Genomic DNA, 25,778 nt, shown 5'->3' with positions numbered 1-25,778 from the left:
ACTGCTGAACCACTGCAGGAGACCCGACCTGCAGTCAAAATAGATTCAACTCTCATCTAGTTTCTTTTGCTCATTCTGAGGCCATTTACCTCAGGCACAGTAAAAACCTTTAAATTGGTAGGGATAAAAGATCACACAAACATATGAGAACTTCCACCATAGTCCACCTTTTACAATGGATGGATTGAAATCACAGGGCCCTAAATTTCTCTACAACATAAAGAAAAGGTAAGCTGAGGGGGAACTCTCTGATACTTTTAAGGATATTAAGCTTCAAGTCAACTTTTTAAACATAAATTAAATCGCAACTATAAACATGTGTTGTGTAGACTGCTCAGGGCAGAGTCAATATACCAGGATAACTTCATGTGTTCTATGTTTAAAAGCAAATTCATCACAAAATCCAAATTTGAAATGTTATTTTGGTCAAAGTGCACCAATGACAGCTAAATAATCGGTCGTGACAGGCTGACAGCTTGGCCTGTTTTTCAGCAGCAGGAGAATCTAATAATTATGTTCTGAAATCTTCAAATGCCTGCTGTCTGTTTGGAATTAGTCTCCATGGCAACGGACCAGACTGTCTGGCTTCGGCATAGCCTTGCAGATGAAGTGGTGTGTCATAATGGTCAGCGGAGAAGAAACGGCTCAATACAAACAGCTCATTTGCAGGGTGGATTTAAGCTAAGCATCGTTCTCACCTGCTGGGCTTTACCTAATATGTTAATGGTGTGTTGACTCAACGACACTGATAACAGCAACATTTAATCATGAAGATTCAGGACTGAGATAGAGTTGGTTTTTATTAATACCTGTGCCGTGTTTTACTCTGTAAGAGGTGTTTGTGTAAAGGTCCAGTGAAGTGAGAAAAACTATGACATGAAAATAGCAGCGCCTCACCTTGGGACACTTTGGGACAGACTGGATGGTGTCTGAAGCCTCTCCTTCGCCCTCTGCGCCTGAGGAACGAGTCCCTTTCCTGCCGTCTGCTCAATTCCAGGCTGCTCTTTGCGCTGCTGCTCCTCTTCATCGTCCATCTCCTCGTTACCTGGCTTCTCCCTCCCTCGGCCCTCACTCTCGTTGTCGCTCTCCTCGCCTAAGATGTCGTCCACCTAGATTTTGGTTTTGTTTTTGAAAAGGAGCTTTTGTGAGTTTTTTTCATTTGCATTTGGGATGACACTCCGCCACAGGAATCCTCCACCATAGCAAAGCAAACTTGAGATTTTGCACATTTACACTTCTATTGGTGTTGAAATATTTAAGTAAAATAGCAAAACATTTAAACAAAAGGAACATTTCCAGGCGAAAGCATCATCAAAAGGAGCCAAAGGCATCATTCTATCTCACTGAATCATCATGTTTGCCAAATAAGTTTGTAATTATGCCTGGAAATTGGTTTTCTCCATTTAAATTAACTACACTAGAACGCCAACAATTACAAGCTTGATATAAGATAATCTAAAACTTGCATCATATCAAATGTGTGTTGTTTTTTTAACTGTTTGTGCTACATAATTTTGATTAGAACCAACATTATATTTTAGGGAATATTCTTAGACGATATTCTGTTAAATTACACCAGGTAACTTCTTCTGCATTTGTGAAGAAGAAAGAATGAGAAGTAAGTAAAAAAATAACATCAGCCTATTTTGGACTAGACACAAACAGATGTGACATGTCAATAACTGGGTTTTACAGAAGCGTGCTAGCATATTTATGAGGGATGGATAATAATTTTTCATTTTCAAATACTCATTTAATTAGAAGTAATTAAATAGTTCATGCAACAATTGTCTCAACATGCATGCATCTTGGACATTTAAGGACAACAGCTGCATTTCCATTACCCCAAGAATTGCACAAAACCTAAATATTCCAATAAAAACTTATAATGGAAACAACTTCATTAAAAAAATAAAACTCAAATATTGCTAAAAAGTTTTTAAGCTCTCAAGTGGTGGTTTTTCCAGAGGTGTCGATAAAGGAGTGTATTGCAAAAGTGTAATGAAAACATTTTTTTCTGCATTTACACGTATCCGGACATGACACTGGGAGTCACGTGACCGGTTCATTTTAAGTAAAGATGGCACAGTGTGAGTAGAGGCAGCTGTAAACAAATCTTTTTTAAAATAGTTAAAGGAATTAGAAATGTCCATCCTGCTTAAAGCAGAGTCTCGCGGGACAAGATTTTACGAGAACAACGGCTAATGCGCTAAACACCATTCAATGGAAACACGTGCGAATCGCAGGAAATATCACTTTTATTTTACGAAAAACTGTAATGAACACACAGCTGACTTGTAAAAAGGGTATTTAGAACCAATGTTTTACAAACAAAAAACGCAAAAAAACAGGAATTACCAGGAAAAATAACCCTGAAGTGCTCTCTAAGTAAATACACACACCGTAACAAAAATAACATTTGAGATTTCAACCATTTTGCTAATTCCTTGCTACTAATGACACCATATGAACCAGTAACTAAATGTATTATAAGGATGTCTTTAAGTTAGTTAGCAGCGTACAGCACACAGTACTATCATTATGGTGGTAATATGTTTAAATTATGCCTGGCTTTGATATGAAACAACCATAACATATGCTTTTTGATTTATCAAGATGCAACCATAATATTTAGGTGACCACAATAAAAAGATAGTGAGATAGAAACTAATGACTGACACCTTAGAATTGAGGCTGAATGTTATCACGGGGCCACAAAATACAATAAAATATAACCCTTCACATTTATTTTAATCAGCTCTGCACAGATGGAATCAAATTTGAGGTTATATAACAAATAATTGCCTTGTGTTTCCATCATGAGCAACCTTTTCACAGCTGAATAGAGCAAAAGAAATCAGTCCCATGGGAAAAGTCCTGCTAAACACTTGAGGCTGAACCCACAGCTGCTCATCTATTATAAAGCCAATGATTATTGACCATTTAAAACAAGTTAGCCCATTGATAGCTTTAAGATCAATGGGAATGAGTAAAGGCACAGTAAATTTGCTGCCTTTTCTCCCTTCACTCATTAGGGTCATGTCGCTTTGGCAGAGCTGGAATTAATGCAGAGGGTTGTTCCCTTGGGGTTAGAGCCAAGCTCCGTACTGGCAACAAACCAGGATCATTACAGTCTTGTTGGTTATCTGGACAAGAACAAACTGCCTTGGAGAAGATAGAAGGTGAGATTATTCCAGTAAGGCTTAGGTAGGGGGAAAAAATAAATCTTAGGCCACTGTTGGTTGTCTCACTCTCCAGCTCCATTTGCTAAATCAAATTGGATGGTGACTGACCCTCAGGACCACCAACTTAATACAGGGTAAGACACAAATAACACTCCAAAAGCTGTTTTGTTTGTTCTCTAAATGGCAACAAGACATAATGCAAGACTTTTTTCAGCACAAATAGCTTTGGATTTTACTTCTGTATTTCTGACTTATGACATTTTCCTATCACTATCTCACACTAACATTTTCTTAAATTACAGCTCTGTGATAGCTGCACAATTTAAAATAGGCAATTTGTTCCTGTCAGTACAGTTAAAGTGAGTAGAAAGCTCAATGAGAAAAAAATTGTAGACATAAGATTGAAGTCCCACTTTCTTTCTATTTGGATTCAGTACATAGACATTTTCGTTTACATTTCATAATTTTGCATTATTGCTGACCTTTTCTAGGTAAAGACAAGCAGGCCCAGATCATGATACTACAGCCACAAAGCTTAGTAGCTAGGATAATCTTCTGCAAAAAGTTTGGTTGAAAGTTTCAGGGAACAGCGCCATGTATAAATATGCAGTGTATTTTTTGTTTGATGTAACAGCATGCAAAGAGGAAAAAACACAAACTGCTGAATGTCTGCCATCATTGCTGTTTGTTTCTGTGTTGTGTTCTTTATTTTAATTCAAGGAAGGTGTAGCACCACTATGACGTCATGCTATTATGTAGCTGACTGATCTACCTCTAACTGGCTGACTTGTAGCCTATCAGGTAAAGGTACAGTTGGCTGTCAAAACGCAACAGAGATCACAATTTACCAAATCAAACCGCACCATACTGCCCCGTACTAATCAAGACTCGGTGGTGGTAAGGTTTTGTTTTTATGTGGAATTCAAGAACATAAACATTAGCTTATGTCAAAAAGGCCTTTGGTTGTTTTAAAGTTACCTTAAGTTTCTTCTGATCTCGCAGACCATTGTGTGGTTATTAGATGTTCTGAAAATATTCTTTATTGGCTTTGGGAGAGAAATCGTGGCATTGCAATCCCAGCAGTGGAACAAGTGGATCTGCCTTCCTGTGATTGTTGAAGTTTTAAAACCATCATTAAGGAGTTAAAAGTCTCAGTTTTATAAAGGTCTCCTTATCCCTTATTTTAGCATGCATTCAGATAAAATCCACTGAAACCAGCACTTGTACAAGTCTCTCAGCATTTCCCTTTAATTTTTCTCTTTTTCTTTTAATTAACAGATGTGTGCAAACCTGGTGATGTCTTTTCAGACAAATGTTGAAATACAGAAAACGTAATAGTGTGTACAAACAGCATCATTTTAGGTGTTCTGCTCACACTTGGACAACACAGCAGTACACCCTTGGCATTAGATTTCATCTTGAGTGACCAGTTGTGACCTCACTCCCCCACTCTAAATACAAATTAAAAAATTACATGTTCTTACTCTGCCTTGTCCATTGAAAATAAACTGCCTTTAAAGAGCTATGATTGGTAAATTCATATGTCCCAGGCCATTTCCAAATAAAAGTCAGCTTGCTTGAAATCTCTGCAGCGGTAGTATTGAAGGAGGAAACAGAAAAACCAGGAGGACAAACATGCCTAGAGCGGAGATCTTATGGACAGGCCCCATCAGTAAACTGATACTAGGGCTATATACATGGTTAATAGTCTGCTACACTCGGTATGAATAGGGATTTGGTGGGTTTAACATTGTCCTGGTCCGAGTTTGCTCTCCCACTGCACTCTCCTCATCAGAGGCGGATCAGCATCAAGATTTACCGAAGGAGACAACAAGACACACAGCAAACACGAAAAATCGCTCATCTATTGGTTAATGCAGGACAATTTCTTTTCACTAAAACGTAGAGCTGCATCAAATTCTAGCTGTCTTGGGTTAACCATATTTATAACAGAACTGTTTCTGACTGTGGCCCATTTCTCCAAAATATCATTTAACACATCTTTTGGTTGTCCATTTATCCATTTTCTATGCCCACTTATTTCAATTCATGGGGTGGCTACTAGGCGAGAGGCAGGGTTGACCCTGGACAGGTCGCCATCCCATCGCAGGGCTAACACACAGAGACAAACTACCACTCACACTGACTCCTAGAGAGAATTTAGAGCAGGGCCGCCTAAGTCCGGTCTTCAAGATCTACAATCCTGCAACTTCTAGATGCATCACTTGTCCAACCACCAGAATCAAATGGCTGAATTCCCTCATTCACATGTCATTCATCTCTGCAGAGGTCTTGTAATGAACCATTCATTTGATTCATGTGTGTTGGGGAAGGGCTGCATCTAAAGGTTGCAGGATAGTAGATCTTGATGCGTGAACTTTAGCACCCCTGATTTAGAGTGACCAATTAACCTTACATGTATGTCCTTGCATACATGGGGAGAACATGCAAAGAGAATGGCCAGAATTTGTTTCTTTAATCTGCACCAGAGTTTGGTTGCACATTTACACCGCCCCAACAAACCAGACCATTCGAGCAGACAAGCTGGATTTGAATCAGAAAGGCTGGTGTGAATGCACCTTACGGGAGGCCACTGAGATGGTTGAAGCTTATGCAATGGAACAGCTCATGAGGTTAAAAAATGGTTGTCTCTTTTTGTTGAGGCTTCAATGAAAAAAATAATTTCACAAGAAACTGTAGGAAAAGCTGACCTCTTAAAAAAATATCAATTTAAGGGCAAGGGACACCTCAGGTGCATGCATCGGAGCAGCTACTGTCAAGCATTGACAAATGCCTTTGAGACACTAAGAAAATGGCTGATGAAACCTCGTCTGCCTGTGATCACTAACATTTAAAATCCAGCTTACAGTTTATTGTGCTAGGAAAGCTCTCACAACCTTGACTATTAAAAGGCTATGAACAGTGAAGCTAACTTCCTACAGCATCCATTGTCTGTAACGTAATCAAATGCCAAACAAAGAGCTTAACATTAAACCTTTCAAAGCACAGCAGGGTGTGCCACAAAGCTAGTCCAGAGGCAGGCTTTTTATCTCACCACTGCAAGTAGAGAGCGATTTCAGGGAAAAGAAACTATTTTTAGTTAAAAGATTCAGTAGTAAAATTATTGTAAGGCTTAGTTTCTAGCATCCCTGCGGTTTCCTGTGATCATTAATCTGCTTGGAGATGTAGAGGGGGAGGCAGTAAACGTAAGCACTGGTTCTCTTTGGAAAGCAGTTAGCAGATAATCTCATTCATTTCATAAAATAGTCAGACAACTGTCTCTTCTTTAAACCCTTAATTTCTTTACTCTTGGATATTTCCTCAGTCACTAACATGTCAACAACTAGAATCAACTGTTTTACTTATTATTACATAATGAGGGCTGTCAAATGGCTTAAATTTTTAATCAGATTAATCATAGCTTACAAATGAATAAATCATGATTAATAACCATTCATGACAAATCCAGAAATATGCCTGTTTTAATGTATCAGCAGAAGGAGCAAGCCAATGCTCACGTGGGTTTTTCTACGATTTTTTAATATCAGATGATCCCTTTAGTTGTAATAATCTGTTCAATATTACATAAAATCAAGACCTTTAAAAAAGATCTCATTTGTGAAACAGGATGCTGTTTTCAACACGTTTCTGGCTACTTGTTGGCCATGGGCTCTGACTTCAGGAACTCCTGATGATTGTCAGTTTAGTTTACCTGTAAAAGCTGTAGGTAGAGGTGTAGCAGGTGTGTGGTGTCAGGTTGGATTGAAGTGTCGTTGCTTCTATCTACTGTATCTTTGTCTCCTCTTCCTTTTTTCTACTTTCCCTTTTACTTCTTTTCACTATGCTCTTTTTCCTGTCCCCTCCAGTCAGTTCCAGCAAGATTACATTAATTCCACAATTCAAAATAAATAATAAGATAAAAAACAAACAAACAAAAAAAACATTTAGATTATCAGGAGGAGTCTTATACCCATAAAGCTCCCATTTGCAAAGCAAATTTGTTTGGCACAACACAACAAGCAGATCATTATCCTACCGCAACGAAGCTGGACAAGACAAGTAAAAGAAGAAGAAAAAAAAGAAAATAAATAAAATCAACATGTTTCATTCTTCAGCTTCATGTGACAGTGCCATTTCTCTCCTCAACGATAAACAACAAGAGTGACGGTGCTAGCAATGGCAAAGTTGTTAATGCGTGTAAAGTGCAGATGTTGAACGCTCTCAACAGGAAAAGTGTGTTAAAACACCCTCATCCCCCGCGGGTGTGACACCCTCAAATCCATCCATAGGGTCAACCACTTTTTGCCAAATTGTCTGCAGACCCCTCCATGTCTCGCTGTCATAAATAACGGATGCTGCACATACGTTAAATTTAAATGTAAATTTTAACATATTTACATTATTTAGTTGACGGCATTATGCGTTATGTTTGACACCCATATACATAACACAAACCTGACATGCACCGTTACGAGATAATCAGCATGATTCACTGAATCTGGAAGCAGTCATAACGTCTTAGCTTCTCAATGTAAAGTGAGGCCGACATGAACTGACATCAAAACGTGAAGAACGAGCCCCTGCTGCTGAGCAGAGCTACAAAAAAATTAAAAAAAAAAAAAAAAAAAAAAGAAATACATCCAAGCTGGGGGCTGCGACATTCAAATTCAAGCTTTAAATTCAGCTGGAGGTGTTAGTCTGACACTCAAAGATTCATCTACTGCATGAGGAGCAGAGAGTCCATTACTTTCCAATGAAAGCCAGCAATTAGGAGGAGCTGGCACAGTGTGAGCGCCGAGCGGCTGCTGCCCAGAGCGAGGAATTTTCCTCAACTCAAGCCAACTTCAAGAAAATTAGTGGCTGTTATAAAGAGCTTTGATTAAACTCCTGTTCTTACATCTCACTTTGTAATAGATATCCTGCAGCTTTCCACAATGAGGTCTGGTAAAGATCTCATGAAATTCAAACAAAGGCTTTTCTATAAGTTGACATAAAGTAAAATGAAAACTGGGAATAACTGTGGAACTACGTCAGGTACATTTCTCCATGAAAAAGTAGTTTCTTGCACAAATAACAGTTCAGATCCTGATACTAAAACAACAGGTGTCACTACAACACAACAGTGCAGGGACTCTTAGATAAAATTAAATGTCATAAACCATTTTTTTCTTTGTAATTACGTAATCGAGATATTAGGTACCCTCTTGCCAATGTCCTTAAGTTATTTGAGATGTTAATGGGTTAAAATCCAGTTGGCTAAGGTTTGGATATAGATTGATGTGAAAATCTGTCACTGTGACCAAAAACAGGTTTTCGCACCACAACCATTCCAGCACTGCAGCCTCAGATCATTTAAACAGTGAATCGATCAGCTCATTAGATGCCTTGCTCAGATCTAATTGTGAAAACATATACATCTACAGCAGGGGGGTCAAAGTCAAATACACAGCGGCCCTAAATGAAAAACTTCAGGGCCAGATTGGTTCAGCGTTTATTAAAACTTTTTCCAAATGACTTTATTGCACATATTGAACTCGGAACTAACAGAGCCTATACGTTACTGGATATAAAATTAAAAAGAAAACAAAGAGAAAATCAAATCTGTTGCATCTATTTCTTATTGCTTGGAGTAATTTCAGGTGAAAACATTTTTCTACAGGCAAACAGCAGCCAAAATTAATCTCTCTCATTGGAAAAATCAAATGTCCTGTAATAAGAAGAGAAAAGATAATGGATTAAAGAGCATTGATGACTCAATATGAAAATAGATGAGTTATTTTACTGCCATCATAAACTGGTTGACATTGAACTTTTTTTCTTACTTGCAGCATGCCTTAAAACTTTAAAAACTCTGGCACCTAAAGGGTTAACTCTTCTACCTTTTAGAGCCTTATTTTCCTGTCCAGATGCTTGTATGTGTTGTGGTGCTTTGTTTCAAAGTGTCTTCTTACCTTCTATTCTTTCATTACAGCCTCAGTGTCTCCACACAGAAGACACAGCTTTACATCTGAATCTGCTACTGTTGTTATCAAGGTCCACTTTTCCTTTCTCCATTAATTGAAGACTCGGGTCTTTAAAAGTTGACGAAGCTGTCCCCCCACCGCGGTTCGCGCTCACGGGACCGTGACTGAAGCAATAACAAACTGGCAGTTTGTTCTGGGACTTATAGTATTATGGTGGTGCGGGCCAGTAGTGATTAGATATGATAATGCGGGCCAAAGATGATTCATTCATGGGCCGCGGGGCCTTGAGTTTGACACATATGATCTACAGTCGTTGTTAGGTAAGCACAAATGTAGCATGTCTCATCACCAACGTTAATACAGTTTACAATAAATCAACAAATCCTAAAATTATCATTGCTGTAAAATTATTAAATGTTTGTTGCATTTATTCAGAAGTATTTCCAGCAGAAGGGCTCATTTATGATCCCTTTACGTACATAAATGGGTAGGTCTGTTGTCAAATGTCACTGCCAACATACTACACGTGTGCTTTAGGTTGGCATAGTTCTTATAGGCAATAAAATATGGAGACAGTGGAGAAGATAATAATGCGCATCCTCAAAAAAGAGACAAAAAGAAGCAGCGCAGTAGGCAGCAGTGGCTTGTGAGGCTATTGATTACATCACTAGTCGCATGTGAGCTTCCAATACGGCCCTCGCAGTTACTGGTGGTACTATCCATTTGCTACGCCTGGGTCTGCATTTGCTCTCTGAAAACGGAGCAAAATGCAGATGTAATGAACACAGGAAAATGGACAGAAAGCTCCATCCATATTTGTATGTAAATAGAGAATAGGCACATAAAACACTAACACACAGAACAGCAGCATTGATCAGACATGATGGGGGAGTTGGTGTAGAGTAGTGACTAAATGAGTCATCATCCATCTTGTTCATCTTTGTCTTATTCAGAAAATCTGAATGTTGTGGAACATCTTGACTTGACTCTTCTCAGAGACACTAGCAGCTTAAATAAAAAGGAAACTAGCCAATGAAATTTAATTTTACTGTTTCCCAGCTTGTGGCAGTTCCCAGAGAACAGTGGGCTTCTGCTTCTGCAGGTGATGTGGATTTATCTGACCATAGTTTGAAGCATCTAATCTATTAATTAGTGCTATTTTTCCTTTTCTTGTGACTTTATCACATTAAAATGTTCCTCTCTAGCATGTTTTTTAACATGTTTGCTAGTGAGACACCTGAAGGTGTAGACGGCCCCAAACATGGCGAAAAACGGGTGATGTAAGCTGAAGATTCTCTATTTAAAAACCCTATTTCAAGTTTTATCGATGTATTTGCTGTAATGTTCACAAATGTTATTTGTAAAATCATCTCAAGATAATGAGCCTATCTTTGACTCCTAAGGGTTTTCAGCTTTCAAACAGTTAGTTATTAAACATTACAATCTTAGCCTCTAAGATTCAGACCTAATTAAATAAAAGAACTAAGTATTTTTCACTCATTTCTTTCTGTGCACCTCTTTAGGCTTCTTGTTACTTCACATAAAAGGTTTTGAGGAAACTGGAGCTTGACATGGACTCACTGAGTATGTAAGGTCTGTAAAATGAAAGTCAGCACTTTGAGCTAGAAATACTAACGGCATGTCATTGCTTGGAACATCTTGACTTGACTCTTCTCTACTTTATTTTCCACTGCAGTGAGCATCCTCTTAAAAGGGCACATTAAGCAGTTTGAAGTGTTAAGATGTGAACGACTGGTGACATGAAGAGAGGACTGAAAGTTTCCCTGAGAAACTTGTGTGTGTTTATCTTGTTTTTGCTGTGTCATTAGCATGTTTCCTGGTATGACCTTGTCACGATCAGTACTATTTTCTGTCTGAATCAGGAAGAACATCATGTCTAGGCTCCTGTTTAGGGTTAGATTAGAGGTGTAAATTGAGGATGAGCTTAAATTAAGTGTAAAGTTTGAGATATAAGGCCATAAAACAAAAAATAAAGTCAGTGCAATATCTTAATGAGGATAGCTACACAAGCTTGTGTGTGGTAATGGAGACACCCGCTAAATATGGGGCACAAACTGCTGTCCACACAAGTGATCTTTTTAAAGGGTCAAGAATTGCTTTTAGAGTTTCGCATTTCTTTGGGATACTCAAAGCTAGAGTTTGGGGCTTGAGAGTGGACAGTGTCATCCCCTTTATTAGGGTCATTAACTTGTGTTTGTCTTCACCCGCCCCTCCTCCCCACCCAACTATGAATGAACATAATTATTAGAAGTAAACTAATGTGGATCACTAAATGGATTTGTTTGAATAGGATTATAATTTAGTACAATGAATGAGACCAGGCATTCCCTAACCATTCCATGCCAAGACTGGGGGGCCTTAGCTTCTGTCCGGGGATCCCCAAACCCACAGATAATGCTACAAATATGAAAAGAAACGTCAACTTTTAGAATATATTTTCCTATTTTTATTCACTATTGAATAATTATTATATATGTTTAGCATAAGAAAATTATTAATCGTGTGTGTGCATGTGTCTGTGTCTGGGAGTGACAGAGATGCCACTCGTGGGACACTAGAGTCTGCAGACAGAGGACACATGTTGGGCAATCATTTTTCTGTATGGCTGTATGGCCATACCCTAATGTATACTGCGTCATGTTTTAGGATTTTAGTTGGACATTAGTTCTTAGTTTGTTTTTCTTTGCTGCAGCAGCAGCAGAGTTTTCCACGCCAGGACTGTCGATCATTTTATGCTAGCTAGCTACATGCTAGCGGGAGGAGCAGAACTGCCTGATAACCGCCAGGTCTACACAGATTATGACGTCATCATGCCAAAGTGGCTGCCAAACTTTTTTTTTTCTCTCTCTCTCTCTCTTAGCTTCCCTCTAATTTCTAATTTGAGTCCCCCCTAGCACCCACCGGCAACCCCTACTTCGAAAACCACTGAATTAGACTGTGTCCGTAAATATGCCTTTTGATGCCTTCGTCGTGAACTAGTGCTACACAAATTAAGCTTAATTTAATCAAACTGAAAAAAAAATGCATATAAAAATGCGCACTGATTTATAAATCATGCACCTGGACGTAAGCTCTAGCAACCCAGAACCTGTTTGAGTAATAACCAGGGAAATGAATCATTTCCCCAAATATCTAAATTCAATCATGTGGCTTCTGCACAGTTATACCTCTAATGGTTAAAGGGAAGAGACCACAGGGACTCCTCCTAAATCTTCTGGTAGCCACATTTGGTAACAGGGCACAGCATCTAATTGCTGAATAGAGTTTGACCCATAGAAAACCTGTCATCCAACAAAGGCACAAAGGACTTAGCTTTGATGGGCAAAAAGGCTGATTTAAGGCAGTGCAAGAAGGGATATAAATGCCTTTATAAAAAGCTGACGTGAAGGCATAACAATTTCCAGTAAACCGTACCAGAAAATAAAGGTTAATGAAGAATAAAAAGTGCTGAGAGCTCTGCATTAGTAAGCATTTAACGATCTGCTCATAACCACAATTAATTGAGATATTTGTTAGCTCAAAAACTACATGAGGCATTATTGAGAGGACATCATAGCAAGAAAAGAAACCATTTTCACTCTGCACTCTACTCTGCTCCTCCTACATAAAAAAACCCTAAAATACTCAAGTCTAGAGAAAAAGCATTTTATTTGAGAGTCAGACTTCTTTACAGGATCTGCAAGTAGGAAGATACTGACTGCTTTTCACCATTCCCTCAGAAAACACACACCACACTGCAGCTGGGGTTGGTCGAGGCGGGTTACGTAAGACTGGGAAGAAAGAAATAGCCTCAGGGAGACTTTGGATTCCACAGAGTTTTTAGATGAATCATGCACATTCTTGACTCGGCAAAGATCAGAAGCATTCCTCAGCAAATTAGTTGTGATGAAAGAAATGCTAATTTCTTTGAACTGGTACAGAAGTTGACAGCTTGTCACTGTGAAAGAAGATTTGTGTCATGCTGCCAACAAATGGAGCAGAGGGAACATTCACTGTGCGTCAGGGTGTAGGTGCAGACGGAGGACTGGGTGCTGGTTGTGTCACTATTATTTTAATTAGTTTGAAACTTGCTTGGGTCTGGTGCCGTTTAACCAGTTGCTTTGTAAACTGTGAAACTCAGACATCAGAACCATGGACAGCCTTTGCTTGAGATTAGATATGATTGGATCTCTTGGGCCCAATATTGTCCCTTCACTAAAGTATCAACACATTTTGTCAGCGTTTTTGTTCTCATGCACTGGTTTATATTTAGTTATCCCCTTCTTTTCATTAGAAAAATAGCAATTAGCAACCCTAACCCACATATCCAAAACGACCTCCTCTTATTCATTTACTTGTAGCTCTTCTGATCTGGACATCTAATGCCAAAATGTTGAGATTATCTATAAGTGGGACTACCTCAACAGTCTACGCAGAGCTCTTAGACCTTCCTTGTCCAAGTCCCCTCATCCATCTCTTCTTAATGACATTAAAGCACTCCCACGAGATACAGTATAATCTCAAGCAAGTCCTCTTCCTGTTTGGGACATACCTGAAACACCTTCCCTAGGAGACATCCCAACCAGACACCTAAATCACCTCAAATAACTCCATTGATGAAGACCAGAGGCCACATCCCGAGCCATTCCCAGATGATGGGACTCCTTTCCCAACATTCATTCCCATCCTTTGCATTCATTATGTTGCTCTTTTAGATACTACCCACAGCTTATAACATTAGGCGAGGGCTGAAATGGCTGGTCAACTAAAAGCTTCCCCTTTCATCTCAGCTCCCTCTTCACCACAACAGGCCAGTACAGCATTTCTATCACTGAAGACGCTACCACAATCCACCCGTAAATCCCCCACTCGATTCAATTTACACTGAAGAACAAAACCCTGAGGCACTTAAACGCCTAGAATTGTGATAGCATCTCAGTCCCAAACTGGAGTGGGATTCAACCATTTTCCATTTCCATTTCTATGACCCTTGTAAGATAAGTAATGGTGCTGGTTACATGAATGTTATATTTTATCTGTACAACAGGCCTCATCTAGCTGATAGAACAATCTGCACCAGCCTTGGTGCGACTTGCTCTGCCCTGTTCTTATGTGGAGTCCCACAAGGTTCAGTATATGACCCTCTTCTTTGTCCTTCACTATCTACTTACACTTGATTCTATGGTTAGGAAACACAGTATTTTATTAACTGGTATGCTGATGACAGTCAAATCTATATGCTTCTAATAAGAAAGAACAACTTTGTCCATCAGACCACTGCTTCTATGTCCCCATCACATAAAAGCCTGAATGGCTTGTAACTTTAATTTTAATGAAGATTCAGTGATGTCGATAGGTTTTCATTGTAGTGAGTCATTAGGACCAAGTGGTGATTTGAGTGAGCCCCTGGGAAATTCAATAGGTCCCCAATTAAAAAAAAAAAAAAAAGTATTTCTATATTAAATTCTTTTAATTCTTAAATTGTACTGTAAAACACCTTTGATGCTTGTATGGTATGACATGGTTATAATTAATGGGTATATGTATGTATGTATATGAAATTAAATAAATAAAATTCCAAATCTGAGAAAGTCACATACAAATAACAAATACCATTGATGTTTTATTATTAACACAGATCAATCATACCATATATCAATTCTGAATATTACTCCTTCTGTAACTGATGCCAATATATATATTTTTTTATTATTAAAACAAACCAATAAAAACAACAGGCACCATAAACAACAAGAAATTATGATTCACCAATATGTACATCTGTTCAGTTAAATGTGTTAGTGAAACAGTTTGCATTCTGGCTGTTGGCGTTTTATTTTATTTCATCGTCTCCGACACCATTCGCCTCTCCTGCTTCTCCATTTAACTCTCCTGCTTCCTCTTCCTCAGCTGTGTCACGCTGTTCTGCACCAAACGCTTGGGCTACTCCTGCCTGTCAAACATTCAGTCCGGATGTGAAGATGTAGTTTTTATCAGGATGTGGTCTAATGTGGTCTAGGATCCCAAGAATTCAGTGGAATCGCCTTTTACACGTCTGGCAAATCTCAGTGTTGTTTATTTACATGTGTTGACAACATTTTAAAGAACTTCTTTCTGACATTAGCTCTGTTGTTGGCTAGAAACCAACCAAGAAAGCTGTTAATCCACAGCACCAGTCCTGGGCGACCCTGTAGCTCCACTATTCAGTGCATTAAAATGTTAGTGTTAAGATGATTAAATGCTAAAGAAAAGTGTCCCACAGTGTCCAAGAGAGTGAAACATGCATCCTCCATCTTTGATATATCAACAACATCTCCTACCTTTCAACAAGTCTACCTGGATACATTGGATGTGTCAAGCATTGTTTTATGTGGGGGTGAAAAATAAAAACTTACTATACTGAAATGATATCTCTTGAGATTGTATCGGTTTTCTCAAAAAGGAATACCACGGTGTTATCCCAGTGCGGACCAAAACTATTAAAAGGCAATATTGATTCTTTTTTCTTTCCTTTATATTTAATTATTTTAATAAAACTGCATGGAAAAGCAAATGAAATACACTGATTGCCGTGTTTAATCTTCATGGACTGATCGTCAGTCAAATCCATTCATCTGCTCAGCATTTCAACTCTGTAGCATTCACATTTGTGCTGATGCACTGGGGTAAAAATAAAGTTGGGACTTTATTAGAAAACAATGAAGCTTTTAAATCAAAAGAAAAGCCATTATCAGCCAAATGAAATCTTACACATTGTAAGTCATTTTATGTGTGTGAAAAGTTCTGCTGGGACTACCTCATTCTTCACATTGAAGCTGTAATTACAGGTTCAACTCTGTTTCCACAGAGCAATAAAAGCTTTCACATACTTCAGCCTGAACTTCCATACAAGTCACAACAGGGTGTAACATTGAACTAAAGGTTCCACTGGTATGGGGATTGGGTTTAAACAGCTTCATAGGACATCATCCATATGGCAGTAAATTACATTTTGTATGGCTGATCAAAAAGCCTTAGGGTTGGTAACCCATCAAAAAATGTTGTGCCATTCTACATCTTTCGTAATAAAGAAAAAAGTCCTTAGTAAGCATGAAGATTCTGCAGAGTCATGCAGAAACTTCACCCCCCCTCCAGCAACTCGAGGACTATATCTCAGTAAGAATGGAAGAGATCAATACTTGCAGGCAGAGAGAGAGCTGGGATCACATTGACTGATGACTGTGCAGGACTTTCTATGATCCCAGGCTTAATGAGCCGTGTCTCTGCGAACCTCCACAGCTTCACACGTCACCACCTGAGCCGAGTTGACTCTGTAGAAGAATCATTCACCGATGTTTCACTCTTGGCTCCTAGACTTATTGGCCTTTAATTAAGTAAAGAATATTCCCACCTAATAAATAAACAGGTTGTTTTTACTTGCAAACGTTAGTGTTTAAATGTTCCATTTATTTACACTTTAAGGAGCCCGATATGATTTATATTAAAGTCAGAACAATGACTTAATGCTGTAGAGGGTACAGAATAACAAACTCAGCATTCCTTTATTATGCTCTTTCATCATAGTGAAGCCTCTTTAAACAAATATGTGCGAATATTTTAATGAAGACAAATAAGCATTAAAAAAGGACTTCTTAAATGTCATTAGTAACTAATATTTAACTGGAGGTTGAGCCTCTTCCTCCCAACAATGTAAAACATCTGCCAGAAACAACTTTATTAAATGGCTTAATAACCAATATCAGATGTTCATTTTTTATCCCAGAACTGAAGATAACTAACGAGAAACTTTGCTGCACTTGCTTCTGATGCCTCCTTTGCCTCATGTGGTTGGTGACCTCAGATATGCTGATTGAAATTAGAGCTATGACATTTCTGGATTTTAAGGTGGGTCATGAGCATCCGTACAGTGATATAATAGAAGAGTTTGCAGTCTACAAAAATTAGAGTCCGCTAATGTTAATTTGTGATTTTATGGCCTCAGTAAATCAATAAAGTTGGACACTTGGGTTAATGCTCTATACAACTGCCAGAAAATGTCAAACAAGTTATACATAAACTCACTGACCACTTCATTTGGTGCACCTGTTCAAACTACTAGTAAATGTCTAATCAGCCAATTACATGGCAGCAACTCAATGCATTTAGTTATGTAGACACGGTCAAAACGACTTCAGAATGAGGAGGAAAGGGGGTTTCTGGTGCATTTACACCTAAAACTCTACTAGACCTGGAACGACTGGGGGTTGCAACATTCAAATGGTCCAAGTTTGCTTTCACACTGCACTTTCTCAAACAAGCTAGACCTTTTAAATAACGTGTTCCCAGAAGTGGTGCTATATCAAGAATTACTGAAGGAGAAAACAAGACAAACATTGAAGAAGAAATTTGTTAAAGCAGGACAACTTCGGTTTCCATCACGTAACAGCAAAACATAGAGCTGCATCAAATCCTAGGAGTCTTGGGTTGATCATACAGTATCTCTTCCAGAACTTTTCCAGTTCTTCCACGTCTGACCACAATGACTTTGCTTTGAAGTCCGCTTCCTGTATTTGGCTCACTTAAAGCAGGAAGAAACCTACGTTTGCAGGTGAACCAGAGTTCACCTCTTTGATTTACATCGGAGTTTGTTTACTTCTCCCCAAATGAACAAGACATTCCGAGAAAAACTAAGATTTAAATCAAAAGGGCTGTTGTGAACATTTGTTTCCCCTACATTAAGTCTTATCTGATAGGTGATCTGCTGAAATTTTCCTGGCAAAAGGTCCAGAAGCTTTAGAATTCAGCCACAAAATGTGGTGTTTGTTCAGACTATATGTTAAACCCATCCCTACATTAACTCAGCCGTGGTGGGCCGTAGCGCCACACCTTCAAAATACAGAATTAGATCGCTCCACATGGATAACGTCAAAATGACTTAACTGAAGCAGATGGACTGCAGCAGCAGAAGACATTTCTGTGTGGAGTTTGCATGTTCTTCTGGCTTCCTTTCACCGTCCAAAGACATCCATGTTAGGTTAATTGGTCACTCTCAATTCTCCCTAGGAGTGTAAGCGTGAATTGTGTTGGCCCTGCGATGGACTGGTGACCTGTCCAGGGTGAACCCTGCCTCTCGCCTGCCTCCTCTCCCCATGATTCTGAATTGGAATAAGCAGTATAGCGAATGAATGAATAAATTAGTAAATGTATTGAAATAAAATTAGATATGGCTAAGAGCTGCGATTTAAGGTCCTATCATTAAATTTCTTTACAGTAACGGTTATATTTGTCCTCTCCTATAGGCCAGTTACAAAACTGAAGAAACCTTGTTAAATATTATCTTTAATTTATCGACTCCTGTGAGACAGACTGCACGGCACTGACGTGGGTCACTAAGACACTGCTACAAAAAGATGCAGTTTTTTAATATACAAGACAACTCTGATGTTTGAAAGCACTTTCAAACACTTAAGCAGACTGTGGGCCAAGCTGAATTAATGTGTCCAACTGATCCATTGTGTGCCTTTCTGTTCTGCTATTAAACTGGGATGCTCTTGTACTGTGACCTGATGTTAAATGGACTGCTAATGTATAGAGGATGTCTGGATTTGACGCCAAAGATGGGGTAGTAATGGAAAGTGCTGAAAATCTTCCCCCTAATTATCCATTATCTTGTCACTTGCAAAGATTCTGGACTGCACGATATTATGAAGATGTTTTAGGAAGAAGTAACACAACAGACTACGATGATACAACTTCAGTATGCTTGAGTATATAATGCCAACCTTCCCGCACTGCACTTCTCCATCTGTGCATGCTAGTTTGTTAGACATCTTTCACAGAAGCAGAGCTTCTGTAACCGAGATGCAGCTATCATGAATAAACCTGTTTTGTCCCGTTATAGGCCTAAATGTCTTTCTGATATTGACACTGTGCATGTAAACATTGTGATCATGGTAAATATTTGATTTCTTGTGCAAGTCTACTCCAAATCAACCTCAATTTTACACTGAAATTAAAAATCAGTCTAAAAGATTGTTGCTAAAAATGCACCTCAATGATAATTTTTTCCAGGTAGACTTTCTGAAGAAGGCAACAGGTCTCCAACAGATGATGACACCAGCCTGAATAATCATATGTAACAGCCCATGATGCATTATGATGTTACTGAAAGCAATTGAGCAGGTGGGTGAGTAAGTTAGTGAATGAATGAACGAAGGCAGTCCCAATCATCACAGCCAACAAGGGAACAGTTGTTTCAAAGAAAGGTCACCCTGTCGGTGCGCTGCTGTTACTGTCGGGCAACTCTGCACATGTTGCTCCAGGTAAACTGACATACCACCATGTAACCACTAGTGACATTTAAATGTGAGGCTGTCTACCTGACTCAGATGTGTACCCTGCTCCAGCCAATTAAGTCTGGTTTTTTTCCTGTGCCCCTGAAGATCCTCAATGTTTAAGAATGTCACAGCCTGCCCTTTAGCTGAGGCGGTCTAAGGAAGATGACATTTGAAAGACATTGTAGCTACAAAAGATTCCTCCTATGAGTCAATTTCCTTTCTTGTCTAAATTGCAAAATATGTTGAACAAGAACTTAGTTTTGCATGCAAGGAGCCAAAAGTGCAACTTTCTAACGATGTGTTTTATTGATGGCGATGGTCTAAAATCTAAATTTTTCACCGTGTTCTGTTTGGCAGACATTTTGACCTACGAGCAACCTTTGAAGGTTTAATCCACCTTCTATTCATCAACATGCATCTTATTCATTAAAACCAGGGGTGTCCAGTCCTAGAAGGTCGCAGTCCAACAGGTTTTAGATGTTTCCCCACTCCTACACACCTGATCCAACATGAATGTCTCTGCAACAGCTTGTTGTTAAAATGCTACCCAGCATGTTGACACATTATTCTGATGCTGCAGCAGGAAACATCCAAAGCCTGCAGGACAGCGGCCCTGCAAAGGACTGACTTTGGACACCCCTGAATTATTAATGGTAAGGTGAAACACAGCTGGGAAAATCTCATTTTATCATCACCTGCTCAATTTTGAGATTTGTTTTTTTTTTTCTTTCAGACTAGCAAAAAGAAAATGTACAAAATAAGCATTATATGTGTTTATTCACCTAAAATGTGCCTTTTTACACGAAGCACAGAGGTGTTATCTGCACCCCGTCATGTTGGGTATAATTAGAAAGCTTTGCATCTGTTGTAAAGCAGCTAATAATTTACTATTACAATTACAGAATTTTCATATACAAGGATAATTTTGGTGGATTCTGTTCACTGCTGTGACAAGGCCCAAAACAAGGTTTTTTCGCCGAGATACTGCTAAACACAGATTTTTAATATGGCATGAGTATAACTTTGTAAAATAGACCTAAATAAAGATGTTAGGTAGAGGAGAAACATTTAAATAAAAGAAAAATTTAATTTAAAAATTTCCACGTAAATTTAAGGTAGCTATAATTGCGCATAACAAACACTGATTATCATCAGGTCTGAATATATTTTTAACCCTAGGACTAATCAAGCAAACAGCGTGGTTTACAAAATGCTTGGATAAATTGCTCTGCCTCAGTCACTGACACGGGAGGCGTCCTGCTGGGTGAGGCGAAGTCTGGGGGTATACAGGAGAGCACTGAGATCCAGTCGTAGCATTGCTATTAAAGAACTAGAGCAGTCTCAGTGCTGTGGTGATGTCGAAAACCTGACTGACAGACATGTTTTTGGTATCAGGAAGTTGTCTAGCTGTTGAAACAGTGTTTTCTATCATCTTACTAAGAAAGAAGAGGATTGATATCTACCTGTAGCAGTAATCACTGTGAAATGAAAGCTAATGTTAGCATCTATGTTAGCAACAAGCTTAGAGACAGCGATGTAAACATTAGCTTGTTATTACCTTTCTGTCAGATTGGTTACACTGAATGTGTTCAGAAGAACGAAACATTTACTGAACACACTTTCCATTAACTGCTGACTTTGCCACAATCACGTTAAACTGAGATCAGGTCCACTGTATACAATACGGTTTTACTGGGTCTTTTATTTAAAATCTACAGCTGTTGCTAATTTAGGAATGTAAGGAATATTTATTTTGCCTCCAAGTGTTGGATGTAAACTAATAATAAAAAAATTTTAAAAAGTAAAATTTAAAAAGTTTAAAAATAATATTTTCTGTACTCATCTCACACAGTTATTTCAAATCCTTTAAAAGAAGAAGAAAAAAAATTTCTGATGCACTAGTGCAGGAATGACCTACTGTGGACTTGTTGAGCCACTGTCCTGCCGATTTTACATTTACCTGCTGGAAGACACCCGAGTCATATTACTAATGTGTCCTTAAGAGACTTGGATCAGGTGTGTTGCTGCAGGGAAACGTCTAAAGCCTGCAGGACAGGTGGTGATCCTGCACTAAAGAGCAGCATATTGGCCCTCCTCTCTACATTTAGTTTGGGGTGTTTTAAATGCTTAAGTTACTCATAGGTCAGTGTTAAGTCGTCGAATAAACAAACAGCACTTCTCTTTCTGTTAGGTGAGAGGACAGGACCAATAATCTGTGAAAAAGCAGCCAAAGCACAACAAAACTTTGAAAGAACTTCAAAAAGCCTGGAGAGCTGCCGTCTTAGCTTTGGCTGACAATTATAAAGAAATGATGGGTGGCTCAATATTATTTAATGTGTTTTTTTTCCATGTGCCATTCATTAAGTAAAACCTTTTCATCTTCTGCAGCTGCATGCATCTGCACATGTCACATGTTATTCTCCCGTCTGAAATACGTACACGGAAATTAACCAAGTGTGCTGCATTGGCCCAGTAAGCAATCAGTTATTTCTGGAAGGAGTAAATCAATTCTCAGAACCGGGTCTTTTGGTTAAGCTTCTGAAAATGTGGCTGATATTTTAAATAGGAACATGACATTACATATTTTTAAGCTTTCAGTACATAATGGATGAGATTTTGCTGAACCTGTGGAAGGGTCACAGCATTTTTATGAGACAGAAACAACCAGATGGGGCAAAAACATCGTTAAATCTTCCATGCTCAACGATGAAGCTCACTCAGTTTTACGGTAAAGCAGTTTAAATGTCACATTTACACAATAAATGCAGCTGATGTTTGGGGAACAATGCCCTGTGTGAGCAGTGAACACCTCATTAAGCAACTCCATCTTCAACTACTATGGTACCACATTAGCACGAGACTGGCCTTTAATCAAGATGGAAAATTTTTGTTAGGTCCATGTTGCCATGACAACGACCTACACAATGATGGTGATGAATCAATGTGTAAAAGCATGGCTCTGTGGCTGTAGAACTGCAAGAACGGGAGAAATTAAAACACTTTTCTACAGCAGTTGTAGCGGGTAAACTAAAGGCCTCCAGAGATGGTTGCTCTGTAAACCATCAGTTGTGCAAAGTTATCAGCTGAGACATCTGCATAAGAAGCATGTCCTTACAGATGGGAGCAAATTCCTTTGGGTCAATTTCCATCCATTATATTTAGAGGGTGTCTTTCTTAGTGTTAATTATTGGTGTCATAAATTCCTCAGAGATTTTGCTTCATACTGACATGACAGCATCACACTGCTGCTGATTTGTCGGCTGCATTCAGGATGAGAATCTCCCGTTCCACCACATTCCAGAGATGATCTGTTGGACTGAGTTCTGGTGACTGTGGAGGTTACTAGAATACATTGAACTCATTGTCATGAAACCCCTTTAGATGATCTGAGCTTTGTGACATGGTGCATTATCCTGCTGGAAGGAGCCATCAGAAGATGCTCCACTGTGGCCACAAAAGAAATGGTCAGCAGCAATACTCAGGTCGGCTCAGCTGGTACTAAAGGGCCCAAAATGTGCCAAGAAAAAAGAAAAAACCTTCAGCATCACATTTACGTGGGAAGTTGACATCCATCCATATCCAAAACCTCAGACTGCTGCACATGAGATTAATTTAAGGAAAAATGTTAGAGAAATGTCCATGTGGTTTTATTGACTACAGGAACAGCTGAAAACACAGTCTGCTTTTATCTTGCTCTACAGCAGGGCGTCCAATACTTCGATCGCAATCTACTGGTCAGTCGCAAAGGCAGTGTAGGTAGATCACATGGCATAAATAATAAATAAATGATGGCTTATCATTTTCACTTGGTCATCTTAGTAGCTCACAAGCTGAGAAAGTGTGTCTACAACAACAAAAACTTCAACATGTAGTTGTTGGTTTTAAAGCCTGTTTATGTGAAATATTAAAAGTGCATAAATTATAGATCTATATGTGGGTGAGATCTGGAAGAAGAAAAGTTCATAAACAAAGTATGACTAATCATATTTACATGTAGATAATTCAGTTATATCTAACTTTATGTTTAACTTCCTTCTAGGATCTACTGTGAACCCCGTGTTGAAGCTTGAAGTGAACACACTGAAAGCCACAGTTACTTCCTTTCACTGAGAAAGTCTCAGTCTGTGTTTTTCGTCTAGATTGTTTGCATCTTTAACAGCTTCATTCTTCAGCAACAGCTAATAAGTCTTGATGCCCTTTAAAACAAATGGATGCATTTTAAAGGTCCCATATTATGCAAAATTCACTTTTTAATGGTTTTGGAACAGTCATACTGGTCCCCCCGCATGTGTAGGAGACCCGTAAGTGTGAAACTCTTTCAGGCGCTCTCTCTCCCCCCTGCTCCACCTCTAGGGAAGTAAGCGCTGAAATGAGCTTGTTTGAAAGCGTGTACGTTATGACGTCATAAGGGACAATAACCACTCCCCACAGAGCGATGGACCAGTCTACCGGCTCTCAAAGCCCGCCCTCTAAAAATCACCTAGCGCCCAGTGTTTTTCCCTCTTCGGCAACCCTCGTTAGCGGACATGGCTAAGCGACAGAAGCACTGTTCTGTTTGTGGCTGCATAAATGAACACGAAAACGTTTTTTTACTTCCATCCACTGAACCCACGAGGACTGAGTGGATTAATTTTATTTTTGGAGGAAATGTACCCGGAAAACTTCCAAAGGTTTTGCATGTCTGTGGCCAGCATTTCAAAGAGGACTGTTTCCATAACATGGGTGCATGGAAAGCAGGCTTCGCCAACCGTTTGAAGCTGAAGCCAGGTTCAATACCAACTGTCCGTGACACAGCTGGAGAGGTAAGAGCAGTACTGTTAGTCTTCTTGCTCGAACTTCTTCAGGAATGGGTTCCGGTGTTCCGGCGTTTGTTTATCCTTCACTACGCTGTAATCAGCGTCTAGTAACCGCTAAGGCCTAACCTGTCAATCACCTCATGACGGGCGATGCGATGGGCGGAGCAAACAGCTGAGCTGCTCCACCAGGGTTCCGCCCACCATAAACGGCACATTTCTGAAGCTGCTAAAAAGAGGGAGGTGAAGAGAAGCTGCTGCACTCAAACTGAGGGTCGATTTGTCCATACCATGGCGGAAATATTTCATTTAGATATTAATGAATGGTCTCAGATTGGGAATAAAGTGTATAATATGGGACCTTTAAACAAATGAGATGTGTTAAAAAACACTAATAATGATGCAAACATGCAGTAACGTTGCTTTCAGTTCCAAGGTTTATCATATCAGGGAGAAAATAAAATTCATTTATGTATTAGGTTAATGAGGCCATTTTCCAGACCAACTAGAATCCGTCATTCCATAGTAAGAAAGATTATTAACAAGCAGAAAACATTCAGGAAAGCTGCCAATTTTCCCAGGAATGGATGTCACAACAAGATAAGATTGTTCAATAATCAGAAACCCAAGAGCCACATCTCAGGATACATTCACATCAAGCGGCAACCTCTGCCGGTAAAATGTGAAGCCTATACGGAAGTGCAAAAAAAATGCAGTTCACCCCTCATCTGCTAGGGGCTGGCTCCAAAACAGAGCAAATCCCCATAGACTCCCATGTTAAAAAGACCAGCTTCACAGCAGAAATAAACATGTTTAAAGCCTGGTACAAAACTGTACTGTGATGGGGGTTCATTTTTTTTTTTAACTCATCCGTTTGGATGTTATTTAATCTTGAAATTCGGCATAATGAGGGGCATGTCCTTTTGATTGACAGTTATTCAATATCCATGGCAAGAAGAGAGAGTGAAGCACAACCACGGTTTTTAGCTGGCTAACAACGCGCCTTAGCTTCAGCCCGCCTACCTCCGTTAGCTGATTAGTGACCGTTAGCTCGGGGTTAGCTCGGTTAGCTCTTAGATACAGGCAGCTCGTTTAATAGGTGTCAATCATCCACCCCCACCTTCACAGTCCCCGTCTCAGCTTCACCTCGCTGCCTATTTTTGTATTTTCCAGGAATGACGACACGCATGACGCAGCCAAAATGGCAACAGTGGGAACCGCCCAACGAGCTTCATTTCAGCTCCTCAGAAACCTACGGGTGACGTCACGGAGTCTCCATTAATCTTTTATATACAGTCTATGATTCACACCAACCATCCTGATAAGTTCCCAGTTTGTTTGTTCGGAAAGTCCAGTTTGTTTGGAGATGTGTGAATGCACATCCGAACTCTGATGACGACCAAAGAAGCAAATTCTGGTTTGACTACAAACGTGTTTCTTGGTCAAGTGGCAGGCCTGAACAATTAAAGAAAAAAAATTCTAATCTACACTTAAAAAACAAATGCCTGCAAACTCAACAAA

General features: G+C 39.2%; 1 protein-coding gene across 1 annotated transcript in view; it reads right to left on the bottom strand.

Moving 5' to 3' along the window:
• ctdp1 (CTD (carboxy-terminal domain, RNA polymerase II, polypeptide A) phosphatase, subunit 1) overlaps positions 1–25,778 on the bottom strand; it is a 95,739-nt gene that overhangs the window by 46,659 nt on the left and 23,302 nt on the right. Inside the window, exon 13 of the mRNA XM_042012605.1 lies at positions 898–1,109. Within this exon, the coding sequence (XP_041868539.1) occupies positions 898–1,109 (212 nt within the window). The remainder of the gene's footprint in view (positions 1–897; positions 1,110–25,778) is intronic.

This window comes from Melanotaenia boesemani, chromosome 17 (genome assembly GCF_017639745.1).
Source record: "Melanotaenia boesemani isolate fMelBoe1 chromosome 17, fMelBoe1.pri, whole genome shotgun sequence".
Classification (NCBI taxonomy): Eukaryota; Metazoa; Chordata; class Actinopteri; order Atheriniformes; family Melanotaeniidae; genus Melanotaenia; species Melanotaenia boesemani.
Note: the sequence above shows the minus strand (reverse complement) of the source record. Positions and strands in the feature narration are given on the sequence as shown.